This window comes from Numenius arquata, chromosome Z (assembly GCF_964106895.1).
Source record: "Numenius arquata chromosome Z, bNumArq3.hap1.1, whole genome shotgun sequence".
Taxonomy (NCBI): Eukaryota; Metazoa; Chordata; class Aves; order Charadriiformes; family Scolopacidae; genus Numenius; species Numenius arquata.
In genome coordinates, this window is record NC_133616.1 from 2,062,504 (window position 1) to 2,075,218 (window position 12,715).

At 50.8% G+C, this 12,715-nt stretch overlaps 1 protein-coding gene across 1 annotated transcript in view; it reads right to left on the bottom strand.

Moving 5' to 3' along the window:
- The window catches only part of LOC141476887 (netrin receptor DCC), a 579,965-nt gene extending 568,255 nt beyond the window's left edge, over positions 1-11,710 (bottom strand). The window contains exon 1 of the mRNA XM_074165768.1: positions 11,620-11,710. Within this exon, the coding sequence (XP_074021869.1) occupies positions 11,620-11,710 (91 nt within the window). The remainder of the gene's footprint in view (positions 1-11,619) is intronic.
- Between the last annotated feature and the right edge of the window lie 1,005 nt (positions 11,711-12,715).

A 12,715-nucleotide genomic window follows, 5' to 3' on the forward strand; every position in this document is an offset into this window, starting at 1 on the left:
ACAACAAATTGCGTTAGAAGGATTTTGTTGATGCGAAGGGGTCTCTGTGGAAGTCGGTGAAGATTTATTCAGGTTGAGAATCCGGCCTAATGTATCGAAACAGCCTTTCTCTTTTTTTTTTTTTTTTAATTGTTTAAATCATTAAAATATGATGGATTAAAAAAAAAAATAAATATCTGATTTATTCTCCATTACTGCCGGCTTAGAGAATTGTGTGGGCAGTATGGAAATACAGCTGTTTACCCAGTTTTCTCCCGAATCTTTCATCCAGATGACCTTTTTTTCAGCTTAATGAAAACAAAGACTGAATAATGTTTGGGCGAGAGGGAGATCACAGCAAACAGCCACGTGTAACAGTCTCCTCCAGAACCGACTGGATTTCTTGGAACGCACGCCTGCTATTCCAAAGGACGCAGGGGTTTTAATTCCCACAAACTCAGCATCCTCTTAATGTCAAAACCAGTCAGGAATCTAAAAGCTCGGGATTTTGGCAAAAAGCGTTGAACATACAACACCCTCGGTCCTCCAGCACTTTAAAATCTTACGCGTTAACACCTTTAAGCATCCTTCCGCTGCTGCTTTGCTGAACGTCCTATCAGCGCGTGGACCGGGGGAGATATCAGCCCCTTTCGGCATCTCTGTCGCAGGCACAAAAAAATTTCTACCTTTATAACTCTCTGCGGACGCCGAAAAAAGCCGTTCTGACACCATCCAGGGGTACGAAACCGTCTCCTTTCTGCACCCTCCTGCTCACGAACGGCAAACCAAGAGCTGTCAGATTCAGTTAATTATTTAACTCGCCTCACGCCGTTTCTCGCACGGGAGGACACGGTATTCATCATATCCAGGGAAAATAAAAGAAGTCCGGAGCCCCCGTAAATAAATATTCTTAAAATCCCAATGTCCTTTTTTTTTAACAGCAAAGTCTAAATCGAAGACCTTTAACTGTTTTCATATGTATGACAGACTCCTCTTCAATAATTCATCTAAACCTTTTCATTCTCCTGAGCAGAAAACCATGCAGGAAGCTCCCTTCCAAAGCAGAATGGGGGGGCGGGGGGGGGATTGGGGGCCATTTTGCCAAATTTATACATAACGTGTAGAAAATTCGGAGAAGCAGTCATGCCAACAGCAGGTTCAGCAGCATCTATAATACAACAAAGGAGGGACAAACTAGGAAATAGGATTTTCATTTTGGGTAAGAGAAACACAAGCGCCATGACATTCAGAAAAGGAGTATGAAATTTGCAGGATTTGATGAATAAAGGGAAAACCCCGCATCGCTGCAAATATATATATATGTATTTATATACATGAATTGCCATCTACACCTATCTCCTAAAATACACACCCCCTTCTGCTGGACCATCTTCCTCCACGGCCCTTGCTCAGGCCATTCTGAGGGTAGATCAGCACACCAACTCCAGCCAAAACCACAATTACTAATTAAAGTCCTACAGAGAATTAACATCAGTCCTTCCCTGGGATCTGACACAAGCGCCCGCCACCAAGACAACAACAATCAAAACCTCAACCCGAGCAAGAAAATGCAATGGGTTCTTCAGCAGTCAACAGGTTGGTGTGTTTGGGTCCCACCACGACCACAGTCTATTGAGTGTCTTCAGCACCAGGGAAGAGCTGAGGGAAAGTTTTAAGGGCTTTTTTCCTCTTCTTCCGAGCATCAGAAAGGAGAGAAGGGAAAAAAACAGGAAGGGAATATGGATGAAGGCCCCTCAGAGCCTTTTTCAACGTCTTTCTCTTTCCCCTGATGCTTCTAAGAGGAGGAAAAAGAATGAATATTGTGGATAGATCCACAAAAGAGCCCTTCTAAAATGCTTTTTAGTCTTTGGCTAGTGAGGGGAAGAGTGTCAGAGCGGGGAAGAAGGTTCATGCATGAACTCTGCACCAAATGAGCCCTTTTGGGTAGCTCTGGGCTAAGGATGAAACGTCCAACTCCAGCTGGTGCTGCCAGCCCCGAGATAGCCCACTCCGTGCTCCTAAATCGACTCCGCTCCTAGGGAAGCGACCCTCAGCTTCTAATTACAAGGTTTTGGGAATCCTGCCTTTAGAAAAAAACACTTTACACAATTATATCAATCGACCTTGTCCCGAGCTGTCATGTTTCATCTAATTACTGCTCTCAGAGCTCGATAGCCAGACAGAAGTGCCCACCAGTTTCGCCGCAGGTCACACCGTTAACGCAGGCACGAGCCTTCAGCCGCTTTTCAAACTGAATTTTCCCAAATTTTTCCCACATTTGGTTGCCGGGCACTTTTACGTCCTTCCACAAAATCCACTCCAAGAAAAAGGGACAAGGAACCCAAACTAAGCCTCTAAAAACATATTTACGAGACCGGTGTTCAGCTATGCCAAAAGCAACCGCTCTTGGCATCAGTTACAGGCACGGGTAAATAGGTGAAGTTATATCCATCCATATGGAGAACAGACAAAATGAGCACATCATTCTTCTTCTAGTGACATTATCTGTCCCCATCCCGGCCCCAGGAACTCAAACACATGCACAGGTGTATCATATACAACATGGAACAGGTTGCCCAGGGAAGTTGTGGCTGCCCCATCCCTGGAGGGGTTCAAGGCCAGGTTGGAAGGGGCTTTGAGCAACCTGGTCTGGTGGGAGGTGTCCCTGCCCAGGGCAGGGGGGTTGGAACTCGATGATCTTTAAGGTCCCTTCCAACTCTAACCGTTCTCTGATTCTATGATACAGGGCTCAAGTGAGGACTTCTCCTTAGTTGCTTCGCCTTGGGACCAAGCCAAGCAGAGGAAACAAACTTTGTGCCGCAATTTTTTTATGACAATCTCTCTCTACTCAGTGTCCCCAAGAGCAAGCAGGGAACCACAAAATAATAGTTAGCTTCAGATCGATTTCTAACGCTATAATCTCTCTACTTTCTTAATCTTCCGCTGTAGAAACCACCCATCTCCAAGAGTAACCTGGCTCTTATTTCTACCGAACCAGCCTGTTCTTGCAGTGCTGCGCCGAGATTTGACGGAGCATTGGGCGACTGCGGAGATGATGGAAGGTACGCAGTGGGAGTAAACAAAAACCTGAGAAACAGGAGACAGGAACGGTTTAAGAGGAAAAAAAAACCAAAAAAAAGGAAAGCAATAAGCAAAGGCAACTTGGAAATACAGAAATGTAGCTCCTCACCTGGGCAGGACAAACACAGTCTCTGTCAGCGCAACGTCTGAAGCCCCCAGTGACTGACAGGGTGTATGGAATGTGGACACCAAGCTGTAAAACTATTATTACACAGAAACAATAAACATATGAACTAGGAGACTGTCATTCATAGCAGAGCTCTTCCAGTGATTTAAGAGCTGACCTTAGCTCAGGCTAATCTACAGAACCTCTCAAAAGAGTCCTAACCCTGCAATTTATAAAGCTCTCCATCCGCTCCCAAACCAGCAGCTTCACCTCCCATGGTACGTCCTCATCCCATGGTACATCCTCATTCCATGGTACCTCCTCATCCCACAGCACGTCCTCATCCTTTGGTACATCTTCCTCGGTACATCCTCATCCCATGGTTACATCCTCATCCCTCGGTACATCCTCATCCCTCGGTACATCCTCATCCCTCGGTACACCCTCATCCCACGGTTACATCTTCATGCCACGGTTACATCCTCATCCTTTGGTACATTTTCCTCGGTACATCCTCATCCCACAGTTACATCTTCATCCCTCGGTACATCCTCATCCCTCGGTTACATCTTCCTCGGTACACCCTCATCCCACGGTTACATCTTCCTCGGTACACCCTCATCCCACGGTTACATCTTCCTCGGTACACCCTCATCCCACGGTACACCCTCATCCCACGGTTACATCCTCATCCCTTGGTACACCCTCATCCCATGGTTACATCCTCATCCCTCGGTACATCCTCATCCCTCGGTACATCCTCATCCCACAGTACACCCTCATCCCACGGTTACATCTTCATCCCTTGGTACACTCTCATCCCACTGTTACATCCTCATGCCACGGTTACATCCTCATCCTTTGGTACATTTTCCTCGGTACATCCTCATCCCACAGTTACATCTTCATCCCTCGGTACATCCTCATCCCTCGGTACATCCTCATCCCTTGGTTACATCTTCCTCGGTACACCCTCATCCCACGGTTACATCTTCCTCGGTACACCCTCATCCCTCGGTACACCCTCATCCCTCGGTACATCCTCATCCCACGGTTACATCCTCATCCCTCATCCCAATTTATCCATTTGGATAAATTCTGCCCTTCGTAACGCAGCGCCAAAGTCAGTGTCCAGCTACCCTTCCAAGCTGGGAGAAGAGGCACCTTCTGAGCCCTCGAGCCCAGGATATTGTGACCATAGGGTGGATGAACATGCTCAACCCAGTGAATTTGTTCCTACAGCACCATAAAAGTAAACAAAATCATCAAAACATCAGTAGTCTCCCCGTTTTAACCTCACAGGGTGAGAAGATACCCAGTTTTCAGCCAGCAACGCGATTTCCAAGAAGGTACTATTCCTTCAGCTCCTCTGTTTGACAACCAATATTTTTGCTGAAACTTCGGGCAGCAATTTAGCATCGTTATCAACGTATTTTGAATACTTCGGAGCATTTACAAAATTACAGCACATATATTGGCATTACCATCGAACAAACGACTGCCATCAGCCGAGACAGAAATTGAGACATTTAACTACGTGTTTAGCGCGCCTCTCTGAGAATTCTCATCCCTTCCTAGTGCAGACAACTCCAAACTCTCGAGCGAGACGTTCTGTCATTAGCCCAATTTAGCTGTAGCCCTTCACATCAAAGCTGAAATGGAGAAACGTTGTCAGAAAGAAACAATTCCGCTAAGTTTACAATTATCCGATGTGTTACCTTTCAGGGATAATATACTCTGTTTTAGCAGTGAAATTTACTGTCAGAAATCAGGAACGCTTCACTTTCTGACATTGCTTTCCGTGGTTTGATGGTTTTCACACTGAATCACAGAATGATATGGGTTGGAAGGGACCTCTGGAGATCATCCAGTCCAACCCCCTGCCAAAGCAGGGCCACCCAGAGCAGGTCCCACAGGAACCAGTCCAGGTGGGGTTGGAATGTCTCCAGAGAAGGAGACTCCACCACCTCTCTGGGCAGCCTCTTCCAGGGCTCTGACACCCTCAAAGGAAAGAAGTCCCTCCTCATGTTGAGATGGAATTTCCCGTGTTCAAGTTTGTGCCCATTCCCTCTTGTCCTGTCCCTGGGCACCACTGAAAAAAGACTGGCCCCATCCTCCTGACACCCACCCTTGAAGTATTTATAGGCCTTGATCAGATCCCCCCTCAGGCTTCTCTTCCCCAGACTCAAAAGACCCAAGAAGTCCCTCAGCCTTTCCTCATCAGAGAGATGCCCCAGGCCCCTCATCATCTTTGTAGCCCTCTGCTGTCCCCTCTCCAGCAGTTCCCTGTCCTTCTTTAATTGGGGAGCCCAGAACCGGACCCAGTGCTCCAGATGTGGCCTCCCCAGGGCAGAGCAGAGGGGCAGGATGACCTTTCCTTACAGGAGGCTGCACGGAAGACCCAAAGGAGCAAATCTCAACTGCCTGAGGTTCTTCACACGTATTAAAAAAAGATTCCCAAGCATCTTTTATGTCGCAGAGAAGACCACTGCTGCTTTTCAACAGCAAAAGTGGTAAAACAGACTGTGAAGTTCACATAGAAGGGGATGGGGAGGAGGAGATGGGTAACGGACACATGAAGTAGATTTATTTCACCAGGACCGGACCCAGGAATGCTTTAAGCCATCCCCAGAACAAACATCTGAGAAGGAATTCTTTAAAGTGAGCATCAGAACCAGTCACCGGGGATACAAAACGGTATAAAAACCAGTAGGGAAGACAGTTCCCTGAAAAAACCATGTAAGCTCAGCTCTGCCTCGGTGCAACCTCACAGTTTGGATGAAGAACATTGCGGCACCTATTTTTTGGCAGATGAATTTTCAGGCCATTAATTGCCTCGGGCAAATTAAAAGTATGGGCATTCGGAGACTCTGGGAATAGCACCTGGGGGCGGATGCTTTCCAGAAGAGCGGGGACCATCCTACAGACATGGGTGCTGCCTCCTGAACCGATGCCCTCGCTCCGGGCAGGAGCATCTCCATCCAGCCCGGGGGCACCAAGGCTGCGGGAAGAGGGACAGAAGGGAAACGAGGACAGGGCCAACGTGTTTACTTTGGATTCCAATGGAAATAAAACAAAAAATTTAGGTCAACGTTTCACCCAAGGGATAATTTGAACAGAGCAAGTGAATTATTTTTTTTTTGCCTTTAGTTAATTAATCATGAAAGCCTCGGTGGAATTTGTCAGTATACTTTTTATTCAGGCAAGGCCAACATTTGAAGAAATTCCCATCTATTTGTATTACAACAAAGAGAGCGGCTGCACTGACTCACGCCGCATTTCAGCAGAAGGCATAATTAGGCATGTTGAAGACGCGGTCCCCTCTCCCTGAGCGTCAGCTTCTTTCTCAACCGCTTCGGTCCCTACACAAAGTGACTAAATTCTGAATATGGCATCAATCGAGGGATTTGCCGCAGCAAACCTGAGGCCAGAACCTACCCGTTGGCTCGTGTGTCACCTTCGGGTCTGAGTGTCCCTACACCTGCACAGCGAACCATATAGAATTGTCCAGGTTGGAAGGGACCTTTCAGATCATCTAGTCCAACCATCAACCTAACTCTGATAAAAACCATCACTAAACCATGTCACTAAGCGCCATGTCAACCCATCTTTTAAACACATCCAGGGATGGTGCCTCAACCACTTCCCTGGGCAGCCCATTCCAAGGCTTAATAACCCTTTCCGTGGAAAAATTTTTCCTAATATCCAATCTGAACCTCCCCTGGTGCAACTTGAGGCCGTTTCCTCTTGTCCCATCGCCTGGTCCTTGGGAGAAGAGACCGACCCCCCCTGGCTACACCCTCCTTTCAGGGAGTTGGAGAGAGCGAGAAGGTCTCCCCTCAGCCTCCTTTTCTCCAGGCTGAACACCCCCAGCTCCCTCAGTCTTTCCTCACAAGACTTGTGCTCCAGACCCCTCACCAGCTCCGTTGCCCTTCTCTGGACACGGTCCAGCACCTCAATGGCTTTTTTGTGATGAGGGGCCCAAAACTGGACACAGCACTCGAGGTGGGGCCCCACCAGTGCCCAGGAAAGGGGGACGATCACCTCCCGAGTCCTACTCACCACACTGTTCCTGACACAGGCCAGGATGCTGGTGGCCTTCTTGGCCACCTGGGCACACTGCTGGCTTACGTTCAGCCCACAGTCGACCAACATCCCCAGGTCCTTTTCTGCCAGGAAGCTCCAGCCACTCTGCCCTAGGCCTGCAGTGTCCATGGGGTTGGTGTGACCCAAGAGCAGGACCCGGCACTTGGCCCTATTAAACCTCATCCCATTGGCCTCGGCCCATCCATCCAGCCTGTCCAGATCCCTCTGCAAAGCCCTTCTACCCTCCAGAGATCAACACTCCCACCCAACTTGGCATCATCTGTGAACTGACTGAGGGTGCACTTGATCCCCTCGTCCAGATCATTGATAAAGATGTTAAAGAAAACCAGCCCCAATACCGAGCCCTGGGGGACACCACTCATGACCGGCCACCGACTGGATTTAAGGGAAGACGAAGCCTTCCCTTAGGCCAACACGGAGGGGAACGGGTGAGCTTTAGTCTGGGAAGACGTTAAAATAGCAGGAAAGGGCAAAATTCTTTCACAACAACCTTTTCCACCAAGAATGGAGGTGCAAACCCATCACCAAGTTTCATCCTTGCAGCTGGATTCGCCACACAAGCGGACACACAGGAAACACTCAATTTTGCGGCGTTATTTGATCTCATCAAAATAACATTTAAAAAATCACTACTGGCCCTCTAAAGGACAGCTGGTGGAAAATCCATGTGCTGAGCATCTGATGAGTGACTCTGAACGAGTTATTTTAGCTGTCATGTCACTGGATTGACAGCAGTCTCCCGTTAGAAAGGCCAACCCGGGCGTCACAGGCAACACACGCTTCGGGGACGAGCTCAGGCAGAGCCCAGATTATTGCAGGATGGTGGGAAATACCAGCCCACATCCAGCGCCAGCTTTTTGCCAGTCAAAACATGAGACAGGGGATGGAAAACAAGGCTCTCCGCTTCCTTGGCAGCGGAGGGAAAGCCCGGGTGGGTTGGGAGGAGGCAGCGCTCGTTCCTCCATCTCCATCTGGGCTGCTCCTGGGAAAAGCCAAGTGCAAGGTCAAGGCACCAGCTCCCAACTTAATCTTGATGGGATGAAGTGAAGGCCTTGCCTGGATTGCGAGTTGCATCCGGAACGAGCAGCCTCACGGGTTTTCTTCCCTAATTTATTAATCATTTTGATCCTGGAAGCCCTCACTGCGGACCACGATCCTGCTGTGAATCCGCAGAACAAAAACCTTACAGTCCTGCCCCAAAAATCTTACCGTCCTAGCGGAAAACAGGCAATCAAAGATGGGCTCAAAGAGGGAAACGCAAGGAGAATATCCTGATGGCACTGCCATGTTTTGGGCCCTGGAATGGACCTTACACCCTAAGGGAAGGAAAAGGGAGTAGGACAAGGATAAATGAACCAAGTGTGAAATCTGGACATCATGGCAATTGGCATAATCTCACTGAAAACAAACATTCCTGACTGTGTTTGAAGTCAGCATTGGTCCTGTATCCATACGGACGCGGAGAAAGGGGGAGTGAGGACAAAAAGACATAAAACAAGAAGAGCTGAATACCAAAATATTCAGCAAACTACAGAAAGACGACGACTGCTCAAATGTAAATCGCTCATCCTCAACGAAGCTCATTTCCATTTTTTAAAAACACTCCGGGTGAACGCCCGGAGGTTACCCGGCTCCTGGTGGCTCAGACGCCTCCGAACACGGAGGGCAAGGGCGGCGCATGGGAAAGGGAGATGCTGTGACAGGTCACCGGTGATTTATACTGCACCACTCACAGAAGTGATCGCCGTAGTACCCAAGCCAGCGCCGGGCTCTGACACGCTGCACCACCGCCAAATTCCTCACCCGGATCTAGCGGGAGTCAAAGACACCAAACACAGAAGCCATTCACAAAAAAAAAAAAAAACCAAAACAAACCAAAAAACCTCTTTGAGATTGAGTTAAATTCCCACCTACGGACCAAAAAAAAAAAAGACAAACTATTTTGTGGTTACTTTAATAGCTCCACAGAACAAAATACAGGGCACCATCATGATCAAGCACTACATCATTTACATCTGCCTTTATCAGGAACACGTTTCCCATGGTCTCTTTCCAAAATGGCAAACGCTGCTGCCCATCATCTGTCCTTCCATCCACGTGGTTTTACCCAGGGAAAGTCCATTGGGCTTTTACTTTTTGTCCCAACCCCCAAAACACTTGCCCCTCACACATGACTCCGGCGGGGAAGCGGCGTGTCCCTGCCCGCGCCGCTCCCTTTTCGGTACCGAAGTTTCCAACGCACCCCTGAATGTTCACGGGAACTCCGGGCTTTGGGCAAAGAGCAAGAGAGGAGCCGGTCCCATTGTGCAGCATCTCCAGGAGCCCTTTGTTAGCAGCGCTCGCTGCTGGGGACCGTGCCCTGCTGCGTGGGGACCGTGCCAGCCACGGCGTGCTACCCGCACCTCCTGCCCACGGATGGAGTGGAAACACCACCGCGAGCGAGCACAGGTCCCCAGAGGGGCAAGATCCGCTTTATTCGGTTTTATGGGCTGACCTGAGGTGGCCGCAGGGATGCTCAGGAAAGCACCAACTCATGCTGGCCCCCAGGGCTACCACGTTGGGAAAAACTTTGCCCATTTGCAGAGGCAGCGTGAGGAACTGGGCGCAAAGCAAAGAGGCCACCTTCAAAATCAGTGCAATAAACACTTGTGTAATCATAGATGGGGTGTGAAATGCACAACCACCAGACGCAGCTGGAAAACAGCCTGTTCCATCCACGTACCACGAAACAATGGTGGGATGCTGGGGGAGCGATGGGCTTGCAGCACATTTGGCCCCTGACACAGCACGGGGGCATCCTCCCCTCCTCAGGCACTCACACACGGAGGCTCTCGCTCCATCCCCTCCTCTGGCAGCCAAGGAGCCTGCGAGTCAATCATCTCACACCAAGGAGGATCACTGCCATGTCTCCCAGCTCCCAGCCTTTAAGGTGGAAAAGGCAGGAGAGGCACCTAGTCATTATCCTGCTGCCGCTGCCCGGGGTCCCACCTTCCACGGGAGTGATCGCAGAGGACAATGCTGGGGACAGACGCGCGCACGCAACGGAAACCTCCAGCTCTGCCAGAGGAGCATCCCCCAGTTTAGTCGCTAACTCCCCAAAATCGGCACAATCAAAAGATCCACCCGTTTGTGGAAAGGCAGGAGCACCTCCACGGACGTACAGCTGAGAACCTGAGCTTTGCCAGGAGACACCCAGGATTGGATTTCTTTCTTTTATTTTTTGTTTTTGCCAAAGGCTTCGTATGCAGCACTTTCCCCATCGCAACCCCCTGCTTTAGCGCTGGTGTGTGCGGCGCGGGGAGTTGGTTCCCATTGTTCCTCCCCTCGCCGCTGCCAAAGCGGCGCGCACAGCCGTGTGCTCGGATCCCTTTTTGGCATTTTCCAGCCTCCCCCCCCTTCCCAAGGTTTCTCCCCCCGCTGGAGTGTTCCCGGTTTTCTTTCGGAGAAAATTCAAATGAGCGCCGGAGAATAATATTTTCCTTGCACGCATCTCCCTCCGACCACGCACTCGCACCCGGAGCCTCCTGCAAATCAAAGCCGCACTTTCTTACTTCCTAACACTTCTTGGCTCCCGCTCCCATTTCTCTTTCCTTTCTTTTTTGGAAATAAGAAATCTCTGTACCTCCGAGCCCTCCTCTTCTGCCCGCGCAAGTAGCCCCAGAGCATCGCGGTGTCAGTTCCCTCCCTTCCATCCCTACCCCCTGTTCCGCACACAACCGGCTTTGCCATTTTTAATTAGAAAACGTGCCCGGCCGAGTGCGGCGAGAGCCGTGCAGCCCCGAAGAATCGCAGCCTAATAGAGTTGGGAGATGCTTTGCAGATAACTGCGTTTTCCGCCTATCCTAACTCCTCTCCTGCTTTTATTCCATCACCCAGCGAAGGCAACCCCTTCCCTTGGTTTCAAGCACAGAGAGCCAAAAAGCTACAGGCGAATATATCCAATCGCAAGCGGGATCAGGTGCGGAAGAGAATGGGAACTAACCCTACCACCGCCGCGGCACACACACTCAACACACCTATTATACCACCTCCTGCCACATTTCTCCTTTCTTTTCCGCGGATTTCCTTCTTTCCAGGGCTGCCCTTTCTCTCCAAGGCTGCGCAAGGCGCTTCTAACCCCGCTTCCCCCTTCCCATCTGTGGGAAGCGATGGAAAAGCTCACACTGGCGAGCAACAACAACAACAAACACACACACACACACCCATAAAAAATCCAAATCATGCTCGCGGAAGGGGGGAGAAAAGTCCATTAGCACAAGAGAAACGGGCGCATCGCTTTGGGATGCGGAGAAAAATCCCTCTCACCCCCCGGAGAGCAAAAGGAAAATAAGGCAGAGCTGACTTACCGGAGACTGGAGGATGAAGGCTCGCCAGCGTAAACCCGAAGAGGAGAAAAGCCAGCTTTGGTACCCAAACACATCCAAGACTATTCTCCATATTTCAACGCACACCTACAGATTCGGGTCCTGAGCACCAGCAGCAGCCACACATGCACGTACAGCCCCTTCTTCCTCCTCCTCCTCCTCTTCCTCCTCCTCCTCCTCCTCGCTGGGGCTTTTCTTTCCGTCCCTGCTGACAGGGCTCAGCCAAGGGGGAAGGGGTACGGAGGGTGGCAAAAAAGTTGCCTTCAGTCCAGGAGGCTCCGAGCTTTCCCGAGAGTGCGGGGAACTAACTCAAGGAGACGGGGGGGAAGGATGGGGAAGGGTCCTCCCACCGCTGGAAAACCATCCAGAGAAAAATCCTGCCCCCCCCCCAAAAAAAATAATAATTAAAAAAAACCCCAAACAAACCAAAAAAAAAAAAAAAAAAAAAAAAAACCAGTATCAAAAGAGTCGTGTCCAACGCCGTGTAAAGTAAAAAAAAAAAAAAAAAATTAAAAAAAAATAAAACTGGGGGGGGCGGGGGAGGAAGGGGAAGGGGGAAGAAGAAGCCCCCGTGGAAAAAGCCGGAGCGGTGCGAAGCGGGGAGAGGTGCCTCCTTCCCGGCAGGGCTCGGCCAGCAGCCGCCGGGGGAGGGCAGGGCTTTGCGGCGTCTCACTCCTCGCGGGCGCTGCCGCCCGCAGCCTGCCCAGCCCGAGGAGCGGCGGCGGCGGCGGCGGCGGCCACGGGGCGGGGGCGGCGGCAGCGGGAGGGCCGGGCCGCGCCGGGCCGCGATCGGCGGCGGAGCGGCCGCCGCAGCGCCCCGAAGGGGGAGCGGGGGCGCCCTCTGGGGGCCGCCCGAGGAAACGGCGCGCCCGCGGGGGAAAGGGGACACGCCGCGGTTGGGGAGGGGGGGGGGGGCAGTCGAACCCCCCCCCCCCCCACACACACACACACACTTTTCCTGGCTGTTTTCTCTTCGTCTCCCTCCGCTTCCCGAAGCTCAAACACGCCCCGGCAGCCCAAAAAGCTCCCCTCACCCTGGGCTGCATCCCCCAGCAGGGCGAGGAGGGGGGGGGGATTC